The 23053-nt window shown below is 40.1% G+C and overlaps 1 protein-coding gene across 1 annotated transcript in view; it reads right to left on the bottom strand.

Moving 5' to 3' along the window:
• Positions 1 to 4146, bottom strand: part of slc25a26 (solute carrier family 25 member 26) — an 83961-nt gene extending 79815 nt beyond the window's left edge. Inside the window, exon 1 of the mRNA XM_061783557.1 lies at positions 4015 to 4146. Within this exon, the coding sequence (XP_061639541.1) occupies positions 4015 to 4047 (33 nt within the window). The 5' untranslated portion in view covers positions 4048 to 4146. The remainder of the gene's footprint in view (positions 1 to 4014) is intronic.
• Between the last annotated feature and the right edge of the window lie 18907 nt (positions 4147 to 23053).

Below are 23053 nucleotides of genomic sequence, written 5' to 3'. Positions count from 1 at the left end.
TCTGCCATTGCCAACAAAGGGTATATACCAAAGTATTGAGATGAACTTTTGTTATTGACCAAATACTTATTTTCCCACCATAATTTGCTAATTCATTCTTTAAAAATCAGACAGTGATTTTTTTTTCCTCATTTTGTCTCTCATAGGTGAGGTATACCTATGATGAAAATTACAGGCCTCTCTCATCTTTTTAAATGGTATAACTTGCACAATTGGTGGCTGACCAAATACTTTTTTTGCCCCACTGTACCCGTAATTTCTCGTGTATAATGCGCACCCATGTATAATACGTACCCCCAAAGTTGACCTCAAAATTCTGGAAATCCCTTCTACCTATCTATAATGCATTTTTACAATGCATGATTTTTTGCTTCTACCCATATGATCAAAACATAATTATCTGTATTTTATTTTTTTCGAAGATTTATTCTGAAGTTAAGCAATTTATTTAAACGCATAATTCTTTTTATTTACATGCTCTTATTTTGAATTTCACAGCCCTACTTTTATTTAGTAAATGAGAAAACACACAGCTGTGCTCATATGTTTGATTACCCAGGCATAATTTGTAAAATGTGTATAATTCTTTAAAGAAAACAAAGGACCAGGCGAAACACATTTAATTTTATTTTAATAGGATTCAAATTAAACTGTCAAGCATTTCAGAAAAGCCTTATCAATAAACAAAATATAACCATAAAGAAATCAATGATGGTTGTTGTTCAGTCATCAGTCGTATTTATAAAAAAAAAAAAAAAAAAAACATTTCACAAATTCTGCCTGGGTATGTAAATTAATGAGCACAACTGTACATATATGCAGGCATATGTACCCCCTGTCATATTGGAATGAAAGTGTAGGCTACACCTTTTTCATAACCACTAGGTGGCGGTGGCATACGAGAATGAAAGTGTATAACTTTTTCATAACCTCTAGGTGGCAGTGGCATATTGGAATTAAATCATACAGCTTTTTAATAACCTATAGATGGCGGCATACATTTATAAAATGTGAAAGTTTTGGTTTTTTTTGTTCCACTATACCCATGTATAATGTGCACTATTGACTTTTTAAAAAATGTTGAGGGTAAAAAATGCGCATTATACAGGAGAAATTACGGTAGGTATAGTAAAAGTTTGAAAATTCCTTCACAGTGAAATGAGGTATATGAGTAGATGTGTTTTAGAAAAGCTATAAATTATTATTATCAATTATTAAGCTATCTGGTATTGGGTGTCATAGTGTCGGAGCGTTTCTAGTATGAGCGCACCGATACTGATATTGGCATCGGTGTCGTTGTATCCCACATTTAAAGATGTAAATCCATGTTTTGTTTCTAAATATATTCAATATGTGTGAAGATAAGTGCTGAAAACTTGTGCAAAAACTGAGCATAATATAGTACTGAATTGTTGAGATATGGATTAAAACTCTTTTTCAACTTCTAAATTTCCCTGACTTTGTGGGCGGGGCTAAAAAGTAACAGACATCGACGCGGCAAGCGCCCTTATTCCATGAAGTGCCCATTAGGCAGAATTGAAACTTCCTTGTTCATAAACCCACTTCTACCAGTATAGCATGCAATGAAACTATGTCCACAATTCGAAAAAAATACATCTTCCCTGAATTTTAATGTGTTTTGTGTTATTTGGGCGACATGTCCTGCGTCTGGCACCACGCACATTGTGTTGCGAGGGAGCAGCAACCCAAGCCCATTGCAAGCCCGACAGCAGCTAAAGAAGCCGCCGAGCAACATTCAGGCCTTCTAACACTGCACTTGGCAAAGCGTCTGACGCCCTTGATTTTCCCATTCATTGTGTGTGTGCTGAGTGCAAGTGCATTTTGATGTGACTGTCAAATGCAGAGGGGGTCTGATGCTCAGTGTCGCATCATCAGATCGAAACATTTTCTATTATGGAGCTTTGACGTGGTGACGTCAAAAAGCTCCTCCAATGGGAGAGAGGCTGGCGGAGTGATTTCTGTGTGCTTGTTCTGAACCCTTTGTTGAAGGTAAGTTTTAACGCTTCGCAACATTAGGAAATGCATGTTACATACTGTACATAGAACACATATCTCCCGTTTTAATGTTGACATTTTAATTCAGTGCTCTTACACACGTATTTATAAAACATATATCTTACGTTGGATATCGGTCAATTGTTGCTGTGGTATTTAACGTACATTACAGTAGGATTCTAGGCTTGAAACAGCAAGACGAATAGACCAACTCGTGTTCATTTTCATAAATTTTCCAATCTCCTTTGATGTGAGAGGTGCAGTAACATAATCAGAAAAATGCTTTAACTTCTCAGAGGCATATATTCTGATGACTCCCACCATGCTAACCGCTATCTAGCCTTGAGGCTAGTGTAAGGCAAAGTCAATGCTGTTTTAGCAGAAGTCCGGATCATTAAGTGAAACTGTCTCAGTTTTATTTCCGCTTGTCTTCACACACAGAAAGTGAGAGACGTTTCGGGGATCAAAGTTGTTTCAGACAGCCACTCTCTCATAGTATTGTCTTTGCCACTGCAGCCGATGTTTCTCTATACGCTGTCTACTTTTTAGCGTTCATCTTAACACATCTGAGGAGATTGAAAAATTCATAACACAGCTGATATTAACTGATTATGAAAAAGAACATGAGTTGGTCTACTAGTTGTTGTTTCAAGCGTAGCTTATCCTCACAATGTGGACCTCCAACATGGCAGACAAACAAATTCCAAGCCATTCTGAATCCCAGCCTGTGACGCAACAGCTAATTTCTGGACTACACAGAAACATCATGTCAAGTATAATTCTGCAATTAGGTGATGCAGTACTTCCTCCATGAATAAGAAGAATTACAGAGATAAACATGACTGTGAGTGCGAATGGTTGTTTGTTTCGATGTGCCCTGCGATTGGCTGGCAACCAGTTCAGGGTGTGACAGCTGGGATAGGCTCCAGCACGCCCGCGACCCTAGTGAGGAGAAGCGGCTCAGAAAATGGATGGATGGATGAATATAATATAAATATATGTGAATACCACCGTTGACTACTGTTGGGTGGGAGTCTGAAAAGTCTCAAAAATTCTCTAATAACACCAGAAAAAGTCACTAGTCACTTTTTGGAAAAAGAGTTGCTGGTCTGAAGACTCACTAACTATAGCGATGTCAGTAAACACTGTTGTACTTGCAGTGCAGCGCCACAGGGTGAGGAGTGTCTTGTTGGCATGAGACTGGATCGTGCCCTTAAAACACATTGATGTTAGCAAGCCAAAAAATAAATAATAATAAAAAAATGTAAAAAGCAGATTCGTAGCATACTTTAATGGTTTGTGCTTTGGTTATTTTGACATAAGCATGTCACAGAAATGTTACTAAGACACCGAGGAACAATTGTAAATTGTGGAGAAAAAAGTTCAAAATGTTTTTTCTCCTTCAAATATCAGATATTTGAGAGACAAAAGACTAAGATAATAATAATATATTAGTATCTTTCAAGAGCTTTTTTTCCTAATAGATATTCCTATACCTATTGATGACATCATAACAATACAAAAGAAAAAATACAAATGTTTGAATGGATTCATTAACACATCATTTCTGCGTCATATCGTGTGCAATCTGACTAAGATGACAAACTGTAACGTCAAACCAAGTCTAAATTTAATCCTATCCTATAGATGGTAGTAATTTTAATGTACCCTGAAAAGTCCTATTTAACATGTCAGAATGCTTTTATCGCTCTCCATCCCAGGTTGTAATTAGTCGTCCTTAGGTTGTATCCTGTAACCAACAATACTTGTGTTTACCCTAAACAACTACAATTACGATAAACGTGTTCCCGAAAATGTTCTTTAAATCAGTATGCTGCAGTTCCCGATACCAAGATTAATGTTACTAATATTGCCGCTATAAAACTATTATTTTCGTGTTGTCTCGGTAACTAAAACTTCCAGTCAGTCTCCAATAAGCTATTAGTAATTACGTTCAACTGAATACTATCAAAATTAAAACTACTGTGCAATTCATACCACAAGGGACGCGAGGAACTCTCGTCGCTCCATGATCCGCTTTCAATTTATCCTATCGCTCATGTTTGACAGAGGACCGAAATCAAAACACGCCCGTCAAGGGCGCCGCCATCTTGACTGAACGACTTCCGTGTTACGTCATGACGTAAATATAGTCACATGACACCAAACTCATTCAAAACTGTAGGTCAGTCTCGTCGAATATTGTACACTCACTGTTATGGAAGTATACGCTGTTAATGTATTTTAAAACACTGAAAAAAAATCAGTGATTGTTTTAAATTTCGCAAAATGTTAATATTTATTTATTTGAAATTATTATATTATAATGTCCATTAAATTGTTACATTACAAAAAATTATAATGGCACAAATTGTTCCAAATGTATATTTGCAGACACATTGTAATCCTTTATATTAACCGTTAGCAAAGAAGTTACAATGTTATTGTCCTTCAACTTTTGAAATTGATCCAGTTATTATTCTTGTATCTGTCTGGGTATAATTTTTAACTTTCACATCCCCAAAGGAGGGCCTGATTTTCTCATACAGTATACATTGTCTTCAATGAAAGGACAGGTTTCTCTTTGGTTGGTCCCTTTGCTGTAGAAGTAACATGACGGACTTGATGTCAGCTGTCCTTTTTTTGTTTGACTTTGTAGTCTGGCAGCCTGGGTCATGAAGGGGCTGTGAGTTGCTGCTGGCTTCATCTCCCTCTCATCAGTCCTCATTATCATCAGGTTAACAAACTAGGCCTAAAAGGATTCATGGTCGTTCTTCCTTTTTCTATTGAAAATGCATATAATGAGAAGCGCAGTCCAGAACTCCTAGAAAACTTTCATACGACAAAGTCAGAATAAGGTCAAGGCATCATGTTTTGGATGAATTTACCAATACACCCTTACACCCTTATATAATTTGCCTGTAGTTGGACATTTTAAATGCATGTTTGGAACCTAGAGTTATGTAAATAAATAGAATATTGAGTCCTTGACCTTGTAATGTGCTTCTATGACCCACCTTGGCTCACATTTCTTCCCAACCCCTAGATTCCTGTTTCTCACCTCTTATTTGTGATGCTGTTGCGTGAATATGTACAAGTGAATGTGTTCTTTTTCAATGACATGCCAACTCGGTTATTTATGGGCTACTGTCAGCCAGGCAGCGCCTCCTATTAGGGAAGAGCAGGCAAGGGGCCGCCACCCCCTTATTCAGCCCGGACCCAATGATGTCTGGCCTGAGTGCACCCAGTTTGAAGCTCTGTGCCCATCATCCATCTTGTTGAAGCGAGTCTCTGAGGGATCCCTTCGAATGTAAGCCTCAGCTGGATTTAGATTTGGATGCTGCCTCACTCTCCTGTTGTATAATAAGCCTGAGGAAGGCTAGACAGCATCACTTAAACTCTATTTCTCAACTTATTATTGTCTTTATATAGCACTGAGTGGGCTATGGATGGTGTGTGGACCAGTTTCTTTGTAAATTAGATTATAACATTGTTGGGCTTTAATTCTTAAAATATTACAGTTTTAGAAATTAAATACACAGCATTAGATTAGATTAGATTTAGTTGTTACCCTTACACTTACCATAAAGAAATACTGACTGATACATAGACATCGCCAACATTACTCAACTTTATATATAGAACACTTTAGCAACAAGCAGAGCTACAACAAAATGCTGTGTACATGAGATCAAACAGAAAATATAAACCACAAAAACAATAAGCAGAATAATCATATAAAATAAATACTATAAGAAAAGCTTCCTTCACATTGGCATTTGACATGCAGGTCCAAATTGTGATTTCCTCTCATTGCAAAGTCCAACATGTTGTGTGATAGATAGAGCCAAAAAAAAGTACATTTGATGTTTGAAACATAAAAATATTGAGTCACACAAACAAAAAACAAAATCATTTGAGAGAACCACCCAAGTGAAAAACAAAGGCGTTTTGTCTGGGCGGGGGGTGGGGGCGGGGGGGTTGGGTCAGCATGTTTATATACTGTAGTTTATGCCAAGACTGGTAAAAGAAAAAAGAAAAAAAAAGTGTATTCAAGAGAAATACAACATGCATTTTTGTCAGAAAAAGTTTTATTTTCATCCTTGTGAGTGTAGTGACCTGTCCCTGACCTCTCTGGACTTAAAAACAAACAGACAGAAAAACAGAACGTCTTTATTTTTCATTATTTGAAGGTAAAACTCATACTAAAAGGTTGTAAGACCAAGAAAGACAGACAGAAACATGCACTCTAAAAGAATGATTCATGGGGTTAGTAATTATATCATAACACGTTCCACATCATTTTTATGTTCAGCCACCACATCATTTATTAAGTAAAATAAATACATTGGAATTACTGAAAGGAGTAATTTTAGCACAATTAAATTATGTTGGTTCAATGTACAGGACAAGGCAAATCAGGTTGCTTGCACTAAAGTAAACGAGTTGGTCTAAATACAGTATATAAATAAAGTAAATAAAGTCTTGTGGCATGTACTCAATACTAGATAGAAGGTGAAATAAACCAAAAATATCCATTACTTTTTTTATGTTGAACCAGCAGCACATAATCTTTATAGAGTGTACAGTAAAGGAAAGCATTTGACCATTATACAGTACTTCATGCATTCCCTGCCACCATAAAACCTCCCATGCACAGATCAGTAGAGCAGTTGTGGCCCCTAACACTTATGCAGCACCATTTCCGGGCCTGACAGACACTTAAGATTTGTCACAGTGGTTGCTGTTGTAATATGCTAAGATTGTACTTTTTTGAGAGTGTATGACGCAGTGTAATTTTCCATTGCTGCAAGGTAAAACTACAATAGCATGACCTTTTTAATGCATCTATTTTAATAAAACCTCATGCAATGGAATTGCAGGTTGTGGTGCAGTCATAGTGCAGCTGAGGTGGAAGCCATTATGAATTTCAGAATTAGTTTGCACTAAAATGAAACCTGGATTTCTGTGTAAATCGATCATAAAAAATGATCTGAACAGCAGAAAGCATTCTCAAACCAGGATGCCCACTCCACCATACTTCATATTTGGAATGTGGTTCTAATGGCGGAGTGCTGTGCTTTTTTTTCTCCAGAAATAGCATTGTGTATTCCTTCCAAACTATTTAAATTTTGTATAATCAGTCCACAGGAGGCTGACTGGTTAGCACGTTTGCCTCACAGTTCTGAGGACCCGGGTTCAAATCCGGCCTTGCCTGTGTGGAGTTCGCATGTTCTCCCGTGCCTGCATAGGTTTTCTCCGGGTACTCCGGTTTCCTCCCACATCCCAAAAACAGTCACAGTAGGTTAATTGAAGACTCTAAATTGTCTGTAGGTATGAATGTGAGTGTCCATGTTTGTTTATATGTGCCCTGGGATTGGCTGGCAACCAGTTCAGGGTTGTACCCCGCCTCCTGCCTGCAGTCGGCTGGGATCGGCGCCAGCATACCCGCGAACCAAGTGAGGATAAGCGGTGTAGGAAATGGATGGATGAATGGATAATCTGTCCACATATTGTTATAGTTTGGTAGTAGCGCTGTGGAACATTCAGGGCAGGTGTTCTTTTGCAAACGTCAAACCAGTAGCTGTTTCCAATGACCTCCATTCTTGTTTGACATTTTACCTTTTGTAGATTTTTATTTTTTGTACCTGTCCTGTTCAGCTGCATGACCATGCAGAATGGTGGATCTGTATGCCTTTTATGCTGGAACAGTTTGCAACACAGGAGTTTGAAATACCACCTCTGTGTCATGATCTGTGCCCTGCAGTACATCTTTGGAACTTGGGTGGGGCTTTGTGCCTCGCTTTTCCCTCTGTCTCCAGCAACCATCACCTCCTTGCCTGCGCATCTGTTTCAATCAGCACTCATCACTGCCTGAATTTAACCCTGCTAGATCCAGGGATCCAGCGCCAGAGTATTCGCGCTCATCTGTGGTACACAGCCTGTCTCTCGAATTCCTACTCTTGTGTTTGAAAAGATTACTTGCTGACCCGTGTATGTACTTATTCTCTTGTGCTCTCCTTCGCCTCCAGTGTCCTCCTGTACGTGCCGCTCCGCTGTTTGTCAAGCTCTCCCACCTGCTCACGCTCCCGCTTCCTGCAAGCTCCTTGTTCCTATGGACCACCATCACGCCTTGGAAATAGAGACCCTGAGCTATCGCCAAATAAACCATTCAAAACTACTTCCTCCGCCTCGGTTTGCTTTTGGGTCCAGTCTAATACTGTACGATTATTAATCGTGACACTCTGCTTATTTTATTTATTTTTTTATTATTCTGATGTTTATTGAAAATGCTCCCGCCATCCACAAGGGGGGGCCAAGCCAGCGAGCCCATCCTGCGGGGGACCCAGCCAGGGGGACACCAACCAGGACCCAGGGCAGTCTGCCAGCCCAACCGAACCGCCCCGACCTGTCCCAAAGGGAGGGGCACAGGTACCGTACCCCCACTCCCGACTCCCAAGTCCAGGTAATTCCAAAGGGTTCACATAGTTTTTGTTGTAGCTTTATCTCAAAAAATTTATTCAAAGGCTGCCTGAATGACAGAAGGTGTGTTCCATTACCCCTGTGTAAGGTTAATGAGAAGCACCCGGATTCTGTGCAGATTAGCAGGGAGCACCATTGATCTCGACCCAGTCAAAGTATGAGCTCAGAGATAAAAAAGGAGTGAACGAGAGGGGAACTGATTCACTGTCAACCACAAGTCAGCAAAGGGCAATTCTAGCCTGCAGGCCGTCTTTGAAAAACTAAAGGGCAAAGCATAGTGGATTAAGCCATAACGTGGGGAGGGAGAAAGCAACCATACTGCAAGTGTTATTGTGGTAACATAGCACGCACGGGCTGACAGTTTGCCCTTTTTTTTTTTTTTTTATTGGTAAGCATGGCAGTGTCTGTGAGGATAAACTATTGAGTTAAAAATGTACATGACTTGCATAGGTAAGAGAGTACATAGTTTTCTTTTATATTGTATGAAAAAAACTGTTGAGGTACCAACCAATTAAAGATGAACCTAATTCATTTACGTATTTTGTTTCTAAATACATAAATTATGTTTGAAGGTAAGTGCTGATAATGTGTGCAAAGATTGAAAACAATTTTGTACTGAATTGTTGCGATAAATCTTAAAACTCTTTTCCACCTTTGAAATTTTGGGGATTTTTTTGGGGCGGGGATAAAAGAGGGTCGAGCTGACATCACCAGGGAACACCATGAGTTGGTCCGCCCCCACTATATAAACACCAAGCGCCCTTATTCCATGCAGTAGGCATTCAGTGGAATTGCCACTTCTTTATTCATAAAAACCTGACCCACTTCCTCAGGTATACCACACAGTTAGCTATCAAATTATGCCCACAACTTGAAAAAATACATCTTCACTGAAGTGTAATGCATTTTGTGTTATTTGGGCTACAGTGTCTCTGTTGATAGACACGCCTGAGGAAGTCTGGAACTTTGCACTCATTGAGACAGCACCTTGTACACCCTTTACAGTAAGTCAGTTCGTTAAATTTACGCAATCAATTCATGGTAGTATTAGATGTGCTCTGCGTACTCTAGAAGGGGTAAAATCTGCGCCAAACTGTAGAATGCCTTGGAGCCTAAGGGGACTCAATAGCCCCTTCCCCCCACGGCTTGTCAGATACCACAATAGATGGTGAGAAAACGTAGAAAGACTTGAATGAGAGATCAAAAAGGGCCAAAATACCTTGGTGCAACAAGTTTTGGGCAAACGGGGCTGCCCTGGCCGCTGGGAAAATAGTGTAAATGTAGCATTAGTCAACCCATTCTTTCAAAAATGTAGGTAAAGATGTATTGCTTGGCAAGGTGTTGGATGCTCTAGTCACTACACATGTGGATGTGGAAGTGACTAAATGAATTGAATGATTAAGAGCCGCTTTATTTTTGTCCTAACAGTATACAGTAGTTCTAAATGAAGTCTGCCCTTGAGTGTGTGCCATTTCAAACAGTGCAGATTGCTTACACATATATTAAAATAATGTAGCTGAGTTGCCTTTTTAGACAACCTTGTGGATCAATGATAATTATTATTATTTTTTTAACATGTACCTGCAACCACCATCTGTAATGGCAGTTATGTGTGAGCTCACCAAAGCACACATCTTGATTCTGACACTGTGATATTATTCATGAGCCAGTGTGGCCGAGTAGTGTGATAAATTTTGGTCGAACGAAACTGCTGCTCATTAGGCAGTCTCACATTTGCATCATTAAGCGCCCACAACAGCAGGAGCAGGCAGAGATGCAACTAAGCTCCTTTCAAATAAATCTTTGTTTTTGCTCTCAGGATGAAGGGCTACAAGAGACTGTGACAGGGTGGGAGAGCAGAAGGGAAGCACTGAGTGGATTCTCAAAAGAAAGAGAGGAGGGAGGTGACAGCGAGAAAAGAGAAAGAGAGAAGAGCCAAGGAGAGTAAAGGAGAAGAGAAAGGTTAGAGAGAAAGATGAAAATAAAAGAACATTAATTATAAATTCACTGAATCGACAAGCTGTCAGGCTGCCCTACCATCCATGGGGCACACAAACATTTGCTGCACTACTTCCCACACTCCACCCAAAACTTGCTTCTTCCATTCTTCACCGTTGGTTGCATATAACTTCATTGTACTCCACAGTATATGAACGACCCATAAAAAGGTAGCTAAAGTCCTGTCGTAATTCCATCTTCCCGTTCTCCCTCTTAATTCCCACTCTACCAGCTCATCACTGCTGGGCCATCAGTAAAATATGAGCTGCCTGTAGCATATTGAGCCTACACGCCAAAGATGGATTGATCACAGACAAGCCAAAGCAATTGTGACGCATCCATGTTCTGCTGCAGAAGCAGTGCCAATGGCTTCAATGCTTCTTGATTCCTGTGATCAATTTGGGTATGATGCAAACAGTGGATTTTGTGCTCAATGCTATTGCTTTTTCACATCAACCAGGTGAGCTGGGAGAAGGCCTATCACCCACACCTTTGTCTAGTGATGGCTTTCACCTGGCTGCAAGGTGTGTAATAAGCTCAATGTCTAAGCTGTCCAAAGACAGCAGTCACCTGTGATCTCTTTCTGTTTCCTTTAAAATTATTTTACGTATGATTAAATAGGTGGCACGGTGACCGACTGGTTAGTGCGTTTGCCTCACAGTTCTGAGGACCGGGGTTCAATCCCCGGCCCCCCCTGTGTGGAGTTTGCATGTTCTCCCCGTGCCTACGTGGGTTTTCTCCTCGCACTCCGGTTTCCTCCCACATCCCAAAAACATGCGTGGTAGGTTGATTGAAGACTCTAAAATTGTCCGTAGGTGTGAATGTGAGTGCGAATGGTTGTTTGTTTATGTGTGCCCTGCGATTGGCTAGCAACTGGTTCAGGGTGTACCCTGCCTCCTGCCCGAAGATAGCTGGGATAGGCTCCAGCACTCCCGCAACCCTAGTGAGGATAAGCGGCTCAGAAAATGGATGGATGGATGACTAAATACTAATTACTGACTTTGTGTTTTCTCTAATGCGAGAGTAGCACCACACCAATTCTTTTTTGCACCTGTTTTTCAATAAGCCTTAAAAAAACTAAACTGACACACAAAACAAAGGTTATTCCACACCCAAACTTAATTTGTTTGAACACTGCCAACCATGGTAGAACAGACATGCACTAAACATCAACAACATCCCTTTGCCATTGGAGAAAAGTACAGGACCTTAAGGTGGAGACAGGCCTGATTCCAGAAGTCATGGCTGCCCTGTACATAAGACCTTGTTGAAAGAGGTTCTACCAAATTAATACATTTATTACAGGGTTTGACATTCCAATTGCCACTCCCACTAGCTACTTTGCTCAGCAACCCCCAACCCCCATTTATGAATGTTTTTCAAGTTTGATCAACCTAAAAAATACTTTTAATATATACGTATATTTTTAAACAACAAAACCATTCGGGGAAGGGGGTCCTAAGATTGTTTTTAGGGGCGGCTAAGATCCCCCCCCAAAATGGCCTAACAGCCAAACTATTTTGGGGGGGCTGAAGACCCCCCAAAAATTTATGTAACCTTATAACCACAGATATTAATAGAAGACTAGATACACCGGTTCGCTGTAGCAGCCCGACAAAGCGACGTTCCTACATGGCGGCGATTGGCGGGGCAATATTTCTATTAAAGGCATGTGCTAATACAGAACATTTGAACAGCCCAAAAATAGTCTTACCTATTAAAGGTTATTATTCCAAGACAGTTCCCTTTTTGTGTACATTATTGTGAATAGTTTTTGGTCCCATTTTAAAGTGCACCAAATAAACAGGCGGCACGGTGGCCGACTGGTTAGAGCGTCAGCCTCACAGTTCTGAGGTGCGTGGTTCAATCCCCGGCCCCGCCTGTGTGGAGTTTGCATGTTCTCCCCGTCCCTGCGTGGGTTTTCTCTGGGCACTCCGGTTTTCTCCCACATCCCAAAAACATGCATGCATTGGAGACTCTAAATCGCCCGTAGGCGTGAATGTGAGTGTGAATGGTTGTTTGTTTGTATTTGCCCTGCGATTGGCTGGCAACCAGTTCAGGGTGTACCCCGCCTCCTGCCCGATGATAGCTGGGGTAGGCTCCAGCCCTAGTGAGGAGAAGCGGCTCAGAAAATGGATGGATGGATGGATTGATAGTCCATTATCAAAATAATAATTTGTAACAGCCTCTAGTCATTCTCAATAGGCACTACCTTCCTCTTATTAGTCCAAATCAAAATATCAATATCTAAAGACTTAAGACAGCGAAAGCACAATTTTTTACAATTTAACAAAAAATTTTAATGTGAGAGACACATGACAAGGAAGAATCAGGAAGTGCGTGCTGATAGCTCTTAAGGGTCATTTTCTCCATAATTCAATAGTGGAATGTCTGCATGTTTGTAAATTTTTTGTATTTATCTTTCATTATTAATTTTTTGTATTTTTTATCTTTTATATTCTTTGTGTAAGTGGAGGGAGACTAGCAAAATAAGAATTTCATTGCTCAGTGCTGCCGTTCTCTTTTTACTGTGCATATATATGGCAATAAAGATCTTGAATCTTAAGATATGCCAAACAATTATATCATACAAACAAGTGTTTGTCTATAAAATCACAGATTTCACAATCAGCCAGACCACACAAAAGTAAATTCCTGTAAAAATGTCATCCTCCTCTAGACGCAAGTCAGACTTAATATTCATTTTAAAAAATACCAGTAACTATAGTATACTGATCATAACACAAATCTGCTTACGTGTTCAGCATGCAACTCATTCACACAAAAAAATGGAATAGTCTAATGTTCTGGTGAGGAAGGAGCACAAAAGTCAAACTTTTACTGTCAAAAGACACTTTTTTTCCAGGACCACACTGTGCAAAAACTCAATCTGTGGTGCACTATGTATGATTTTTTTTTTACAAGGTTAGTGAACAAGTAGTTTCATCTTTGCTGGCAGCCATTCATTTCTGCAGATGGATCAATAACACTGGTTCCCTATTTCGGTCGAAATGAGAACTCTCAAGTGGCTTTTGTGACAAAAACAGAGATCCACGAGTATAAGGGCGATTGATTTAGGCCATGCACATCTAACAGAAAAGGAGGAGCAGGGCAGAATCCCCATGTATATGTGTTTTTGAACATCCATGTCCGTATATGCACTAACTCCTTGGAGACATCTACCCCTACCCTCCTCTACGGTTCAATAAAGACAGAGGAGCTCCATCACAGTAAAATATGCACAAACATGCTCGGCAATCTTGTCCTATCTGGTCTGAACGTGGCACCTAATAGAAATATGGATCTGTTCTAGTATGGTCTGTGGCATAGTGACATTTGATTTCATGAGCTGATACACAGCCCCAAATCCGTCTGTGAGGCACATTGAGACTTTGTGACACTTTTTTCACACTTTTAATGGTATTGTAAATTAAGATCATGTCAGTGAGAAATGTTTTAATGCAGCTGGGAATAACTTGCCCACGAGACTGACCACAGCAGGAGGGAAGAACACAGAGCAGCCCTCTTCTGTCCACATTCACCTTTGGTTGGTATTGGAAAACTTTTGAGTGTGAGCCAAATTGTGATAGTGATCAGCTCTACGCCCTCTGATAGACAATGATTATGATTCTGAAACATAAAGATTGCCCTCTGCTTGCGAATGATGACCTTTCAAATAGCAAAGAGTGAGCAATGAGGGACAAGCTAACCTTTAAAATTTAAGCAACATCTGGATACCAAAGGCTGTTTAGTTATAGTGTCACATTGCCACCCAGTGGTGAAATGGTACACCACACTAGTACATTATAAAGGATTGTACTTATTTAAATTATAGTCCTGAAGATAAATCACACAGTTTAATAACCAGCCTGTTCACTTCAGCTGAATCTTAATGAGACAGATTTTTTAACATCAGATTGTACAACTCCATTTGCCCTGCATGCAAATTTTATATTCTTCACATTTATCAGCTGTCAGGTAACACATACCGGTACTCTTTGTTTTTTGGTTTTGTTTTTTTCAACATTTCCATCAAGCACCTCGTTGTAAGAAAGTCTTTTGGGACTAGGATATTTGATTGTGTGATAATAACCAATTAATGTGCTAATTTCACAATTCATCTCTCCAATAATTGCTGCCATCAATATCAACTGAGACAGTCTTGCCCTCATTTGCAGAAATACAGTTTGGGATTTTGTCAATGCCCTACATGGTTATGATTTCTATAGGATGAGAATGAATAGAAAAGAAAGCGCACAATGCAACAGAATGACTCAGGATATATTTAGAAGGGAATAAATAAAGTATTCTGTTAAGAACTAAGGGACATACTCACCATTCCCCCTGAATGCTATAGAGATTAATACATTGGGAGGAAAAGGTATGTGATTGTGAAAACTTTGGAACTTTGGCCCATTCTTCTTGACAAAACTGATGTAACTGAGCCATTTTTGTCGGCCAACTTGCTCACACATGCCTTTTTAGGTATACCCATACATTTTTAATAGGATTGAGATTAGGGCTTTGTGATGGCCACTTCAAAACATTTGACTTTCGTATTTTTAAGCCACTTTGCAACCAGTTTGGCAATATGCTTCGAGTCATTGTCCATTGGAAAATCCATTTCCGCCCGAGCTTTATCTTCCTGGCTGATGTCTCTCCTGCAGCAAAACAACCCCAAACATAATCCTGACACTCCTGTATTTCAAAATTAGGATGATGTTCTCCGGCTTGCAAGCTTGCCTCTTTTTGCTCCAAACATAAGACCTGACCATAATGGTCAGACAGTTAAATTTGAGTTTCGTTAGACCACAAGTCTCCAGAAATAAAGATCTTTGCCCCTGTGTGCATGCGCAAACTGTCTTTTTGAAGTTTCTTTTGGAGTAATGGCTTCTTTCTGGCAGAGTTGCCTATTAACCCACGTCGGTGCAGTGCTTGTTTCCCTGTGGTTAACGACACTCTTACCGGCTTCAGCCAGCATCTTCACAAGGTTTTTTGCTTTTGTTCTTGGTTGATATACACACTTTGGACCAAAGTATGTTCATCTCTAGGACACAGAACCAGTCTCCTTCATGGGCAGTATGAAGGCTGGAAATTCCCATGGTGTTATACTCGCGTATAATTGTTTGAAGGGATGAACCTTCAGGCATCTGGAAATTGCGCCCAAGGATGAACCAGACTTGCGCTAGCCCACAACACTCTTCCTGTTCTCTTGACTGATTTCTTTTGACTTTATTTCCATGATTTTACACAAAGAAACAGTGTGCTCAGGTGTTCCTTGAAATACATCAACAGGTGTGTCTCTAATTAACTCAAATGTTGTCAATAAACCTATCAGAAGCTTCCAAATATATGAGATCATCATCTGGGGTTTCCCAAATTGCAGTACAGTGAATGGATGGATGTTTCAAGGCATAGTAATCTGATTGTATGTAAACTTCTGACTTTGAAGGAAGTATTGAAAAATTGACCCTGAAATTCCCCCCCCTCATTATTCTGGCATTGGCTTTGCAGTTCTGAGGACCGGGGTTCAATCCCCGGCCCCGCCTGTGTGGAGTTTGCATGTTCTCCCTGTACCTGCGTGGGTTTTCTCCGGGCACTCCGGTTTCCTCCCACATCCCAAAAACATGCATGAATTGTAGACTCTAAATTGCCCATAGGTGTGAATGGTTGTTTGTTTGTATGTGCCCTGCGATTAGCTGGCAACCAGTTCAGGGTGTACCCCGCCCCCTGCCCGATGATAGCTGGGATAGGCTCCAGCACGCCCGCGACCCTAGTGAGGAGAAGCGGCTCAGACAATGGATGGATGGATGGATATTCTGGCATTTAGCAAATACAAATAATTGTAGTAATTGACCTAATTTTAGTAATGACCTAAAACAGGAAAGGTTTAGTCTAATTTCATGTCAGAAACTGAGAAAAAAAAAGAAGTGTCTTTTTAAACCACGTATGTAAACTTCAGTTATTCAGGTTATTGGTTCAGGACTTTTATTATATTATTGGCCAGTTATTGGCCACATTATGGGCCTATTACATTTTTAAAAGGGCAAATGTAGTTACCTTATGGGCCTTTATTGCGTTATGGGCCTTTATTACGTTATGGGCTTCTACAGGAGAAACCCATAATGTAATATGGGCTTCAGTAGAAACCCATAACATAATGACAGCTCGTAATGCAATAATGGCCCATAATGTAATAAATTTGCCCTTTTTGAAATGTAATAGGCCCACTGTATTATTACGTTATGGGCTCACTCCTTACATTTGCAAAGATGTATTTTTTAACCAGGCCAATAATGTAATACTCAGCTAATAACGTAATAATTATGTTATTAGCCAAAGGTTATGATGTTATAGCCTCAAGACTTTTATTACATTATTCACCAATTATTACATTATGGGCCTGTTGCAGTTTTAAAAGGGCAGATTTATTACGTTATGGGTCGTTATTACATTATGGGCTGTTATTATGTTATGGGCTTCTACAATTGTCTATAAATGGGGAAAGTGCTGCTGGATGACTGCGGGAGCACAGTGCAAAAAGCTCAATGAGGTAAAAAAAAAAAAAAAAAAGAACTCTAGAGTGTCCGCTGAACACTTACAGAAATCAGTGGCACATGCCAACATCTCTGTTGACAAATCTACCATCTGTAAAACATTAAACAATAATGGGGTTCATGGGAGAACACAAAGGAGGAAGCAATTGCTGTCTAAATAAAAACACCAATGCTGCCCATTTTGAAGTTTGCTAAAAAAGCACTTGGATTCTCCACAGCATTACTGGCAAAATATTCTGTGGACAGATGAAACCAAAGTAGAATTGTTTGTAAGGAGCACACAACGCCGTGTGTTGACGAAAAATGGCACAGCGCGCCAACATCAAAACCTCATCCCAACTGTGAAGCATGGTGGAAGAAGGATCATGGTATGGATGTGCTTTGTTAACTCAGGGCCAGGACAGCTTGCTATCATCAATGGAAAAATAAATTCACATTTATTAAGATATCTTGCAGAAGAACTTGAGGCCATCTATCCAACAGTTGAAACTCAAAAGAGGATGGGTTTTGCAACAGGACAATGATCCAAACACAGAAGCAAATTGAACAACAGAATGGCTGTTCACACCAGACAACCCAGGAACCTTGCTAAACTGCAAGTTCATTCAAGGGGATTGGTCCAAAATTCATCCTGATCGGTTTTCATGTCATTTGGTTGAGGTTATGGCTGCCAAAGAAGGTCAACCAGTTATTACATCCAAGGGTCCACTTACTTTTTCCTCCCTGTTTTGTGAATGTTTACATTATTTTCAATTAAAATACGAAAACATAATTGTTTATGTGGTATTAGTTTAAGCAACTGTTTGTTTATATTTGTGATGTAGATGAAGATCAAGCTACATTTGATGACCAATTTATGCAGAAATTTAAGAAATTCCAAAGGGTTTACATACTTTTTCCTCCAACTGTACATGTGCAAAACTTTGTAGTGACAAATTTACAAAAGGTTAACAGCTTCCCAATGCGTGACAATAACTGACTAAATGTATAGACATTACACTGCAATGCATGTATATTGCATCTGACAATAAAGAGTGTTATTCTTAAATACAGCAAGATTTCTTTTTATTTTAGCACTGGATCATACTGTAGGTAGGCTACAATTAGCATTGCAAACTAAAAATGAGCTTAGTCTATGATGTTTTTACTGAAAACTAATACTATGGATGTCTAGTTTAACGTTATGTTTTAGAGGCAGCTATCCTTGTCAAATCTTTATATCATTGGTTTAATATAACCAGATTCCATCAGTGTGAGTCAAGACAAGCCAAGTACAATGTATTCAACAATGATCAGAGATTATTATTATTAAAATGATTTAATAGAGAACTTTGTTTATATGTGGCCTGCGAATGGCCGGTGCCCAAAGTCAGCTGATAGGCTCCTACTCACCCAAAACCGTTATGAGGACAAGCACTGTATATTAAAAAAAAATAAAAAAAATAAAAAATAACCATAATTTAAAAAATAAAGACTAAATGGATCTGTTGACAGAAGACAAAAGGAATTAACTCAAATCATCCATCCATTCTCTAAACTGCTCATCCTGTTCAGGACCACAGAGTGCTGGACCCTATCACAGCTGACTTTGCTTGACACCCTCAACGGGTCAACAGCCAGTTGCAGGTTACACACAGAGACAGACAACCATTCAAACTCACATTCACATAGTCACTGATTGGGAACTGAACCCATGGTGCCCCCCCCCCCCCCCCCCCCCCCCCCCCACCCAAATGCCAAACCAACTTAAATTATTGGAAGTGGTTTTAAGATTCTTCTAAATAACTAAAAACTTGTAAGGGTAGGCAATGGAAGACTATTGATTTGTGTATATACTCATTTGATTATACTGTATGTGTCTCAGCATGGTGATCTAGTGGATAGCAGGTCTAAACTCACAGTGGGGAGTGTCTCGGTTTAAATCTCAGCCTTTGCATATCAGAGTTTGCATATTCTTCCTGTGCTTGCATTTGTTTTTCTCCTCATAGTGAGTCTTTTTCCCACATTCCCAAAAATTGCATGTTAGGTTAACTGAAGGCTCCAAAAAGCCCATGGGTGTGAATGTGGGTTTAATTGGCTGTTGTCCAGTTCAGGGTGTACCCCGCCTCTCGCCCAAAACAGCTGTGCGAGGCTTCAGCTCAAATGCGACCCAAATGAGGACAAGCAGTAGGCCTACACCTGGATGGATGCATGGTGTCTCCTGACCTTTCTTTGCTTCCTCCTCAGATTGTAAAACTGGAATACTCTACTTGAAGTTACCAGCAGAGGGGGCAGTGGGCACATTATTTTCCAATTTTCCAAATTGAATGAGTGGAATGAATTGGCTCACGACTGGGTGGCTGGCAGTTGCGGCATCATGCACACAGTGCTGTCATTACTCGGGCCATTTGCTTGATTCAATACAATGAATATAGTGAAAACGAGAATACTTGAAATACACAAAATACGTCTGAATGTAAGTGTCCGCCTCTTTTATGACACAAAACCTGAGGTTTGATAAAAAGAAACGAATTGGTGATGAAGCGCTACCGATCGACGTCAACCCTCGCGACGTGTCCTGAATTTCCACAGCTGCGAGTGTCCCTGTTGTCGAAGCATCACTCACATCACGTTGACTCAGCACTGTCGCGGCGAATAATATTATTGCGGGCAATTCTCCTCATTGTAACAGTTCGAAACCACGTCGAAACGAGGTAACCTGAAAAACAAGTCAATTGGTTGAGAAAAACACTGCATGCTTCGGTATTTTTAGAAAATTCAATCTAGAATGTCGACGGTTTTCATTGCTACTTTACCGTCAGTTGCGTAAATTAGACAACTTTGCTTGAGTTTGGAAATGGAAGCAAATGACTGTTACGTTTCCTGAAACGTACAACATGAACTGGCTGTGTGCTGTTGACAAACTGTTGAACTTTCTGTAGGTCGCTATGCTGGCATTTTATTAGATGTCTAAAATTACAAAGATTAATTGATTTACATGAGGTAGCATATATATATATATATATATATATATATATATATATATATATATATACACACACACAGTGGGTACGGAAAGTATTCAGGCCCCCCTAAATTTTCACTCTTTGTTATATTGCAGCTATTTGCTAAAATAATTTAAGTTCATTGTTTTCCCTCATTAATCTACACACAGCACCCCATATTGACAGAAAAAAAAAAGAATTGTAATTTTTTTTGCAGATTCACTAAAAAAGAAAAATTGAAATATCACACAGCCATAAGTATTCAGACCCTTAGTATTTAGTAGTAGCACCCTTTTGAGCTAATACAGCCATGAGTCTTTTTGGGAATGATGCAGCAAGTTTTTCATACCTAGATTTGGGCATCCTTTGCCACTCCTCCTTGCAGATCCTCTCCAGTTATGCCAGGTTGGACGGTGAACATTGGTAGACAGCCATTTTAGGTTTTCTCCAGAGATGCTCAATTGTGTTTAAGTCAGGGCTCTGGCTGGGCCATTCAAGAACAGTCACGGAGTTGTTCTGAAGCCACTCCTTTGTTATTTTAGCTGTGTGCTGAGGGTCATTGTCTTGTTGGAAGGTGAAACTTCGGCACAGTCTGAGGTCCTGAGCACTCTGGAGAAGGTTTTCGTCCAGGATATCCCTGTACTTGGCCGCATTCATCTTTCCTTCGATTGCAACCAGTCGTCCTGCCCCTGCAGCTGAAAAACACCCCCACAGCATGATGCTGCCACCACCATGCTTCACTGTCGGGACTGTATTGGACAGGTGATGAGCAGTGCCTGGTTTTCTCCACGCATAGCGCTTAGAATTAAGGCCAAAAAGTTCTATCTTGGTCTCATCAAACCAGAGAATCTTATTTCTCACCATCTTGGAGTCCTTCAGGTGTTTTTTTTTTTTTTTTTTTAGCAAACTCTGTGGGGGCTTTCATGTGTCTTGCACTGAGGAGAGGCTTCCGTCAGGCCACTCTGCCATAAAGCCCCGACTGGTGGAGGGCTGCAGTGATGGTTGACTTTCTAGAACTTTCTCCCATCTCCCGACTGCATCTCTGGAGCTCAGCCACAGTGATCTTTGGGTTCTTCTTTACCTCTCTCACCAAGGTTCTTCTCCCCCGATTGCTCAGTTAGACCGGACGGCCAGGTCTAGGAAGGGTTCTGGTCGTCTCAAACATCTTCCACTTCAGGATTATGGAGGCCACTGTGCTCTTAGGAACCTTAAGTGCAGCAGAATGTTTTTGTAACCCTGGCCAGATCTGTGCCTTGCCACAATTCTGTCTCTGAGCTCTTCAGGCAGTTCCTTTGACCTCATGATTCTCATTTGTTCTGACATGCACTGTGAGCTGTAAGGTCTTATATAGACAGATCTGTGGCTTTCCTAATCAAGTCCAATCAATATCATCAAACACAGCTGGACTCCAATGAAGGTGTAGAACCATCTCTAGGATGATCAGAAGAAATGGACAGCACCTGAGTTAAATATATGAGTGTCACAGAAAAGGGTCTGAATACTTATGGCTGTGTGATATTTCAGTTTTTCTTTTTTAATAAATCTACAAAAATTTCAACAATTCCGTTTTTTCTGTCAATATGGGGTGCTGTGTGAAGATTAATGACGAAAAAAATTAACTTAAATGATTTTAGCAAATGGCTGCAATGTAACAAAGAGTGAAAACTTTAAGGGGGTCTGAATACTTTCCGTACCCACTATAAGTCAACTTCAAAAGTATTGGAACTGCAAGGTAAATTCTTTTGTTTTTGTTGTATACTGAAGACATTTGGGTTTCAGATCAAAAGATGAATATGAGACAAACGTTCAGAATTGCAGCTTTTATTTCATGGTATTTACATCTAGATGTGTTAAGCAACTCAGGGCAGAACACCTTTTGTTTGAATCGACCCACTTTTCAAGTGAGCAAAGGTATTGGAACAGACGTCATCAAATTAACTTAAAGTGAATAACATTTAATATTTGGTGTCATAACCCTTACTTGCAATAACTGATCAAGCCTGCGACAAATTGACTTCACCAGACTGTTGCATTCTTCATTTGAAATGCTTTTTCCAGGCCTACAGAATTCATTCTGCTGCTACCATCATGAGTTACATTATCAACAAAGACTAGTGACCCCGTTCCATAAGCAGCCATGCAAGCCCAAGCCATGACATTACCTCCACCATGCTTCACAGATGAGCTTGTGTGTTTTGGATCATAAGCAGATCTTTTCTTTCTGTATACTTTGGCCTTTCCGTCACTTCACGGCGATGATCAACAAAAGCAATAAAAACAGATCAGTAAGGACGAGAGGTGTGCTGGGTCGTGACCATGTGAACACCCGCTGCTGGCAGCCAACGGCTCCTCGAAAAGAGGTAGATGTTGTTCATTTGCAGCAATTTTTATTATTGTTTTCATTTACACAGTAATTATTGTATGACTATTTTATGCTACAGAAAAGCAAAATCATATATTTTGTGAGCGTTTTACAACTACGCTCTGCCCATTGCTCAGCAAAATGCCTAATTTTCCATGCCGTCATTTCCTTCTACGTCATTTTTGGTGCCATCGTGGGAAATGAATAAATTCCATTTAATAAATATAAAAAATGTATTGAACAGCTGATAGTCTTAATGAGCATTTTGTCATCTCCTCTAGTATTGGCTTGGGTGAAAATATTTTTTAAATAAAATGCAGCTTTAAGAATTCATTCATTCATTCATTTTCCGTAGCGCTTATCCTCACTAGGGTTGCGGGTGTGCTGGAGCCTATCCCAGCTATCTTTGGCCAAGAGGCCGGTACACCCTGAACTGGGCACCAGCCAATCACAGGGCACACATAAACAACCACTCACACTCACATTCACACCTACGGGCTATTTAGAGTCTTCAATTAACCTACCATGCATGTTTTTGGGATGTGGGAGACAACCTGAGTACCCAGAGAAAACCCACGCAAGCACGGGGAGAACATGCAAACTCCACATAGGCGAGGCCGAATTTGAACCCGGGTCCTCAGCAGTGAGGCAGA

This window comes from Phyllopteryx taeniolatus, chromosome 9 (assembly GCF_024500385.1).
Source record: "Phyllopteryx taeniolatus isolate TA_2022b chromosome 9, UOR_Ptae_1.2, whole genome shotgun sequence".
Classification (NCBI taxonomy): Eukaryota; Metazoa; Chordata; class Actinopteri; order Syngnathiformes; family Syngnathidae; genus Phyllopteryx; species Phyllopteryx taeniolatus.
This window is presented reverse-complemented; position numbering and strand designations above follow the sequence as displayed.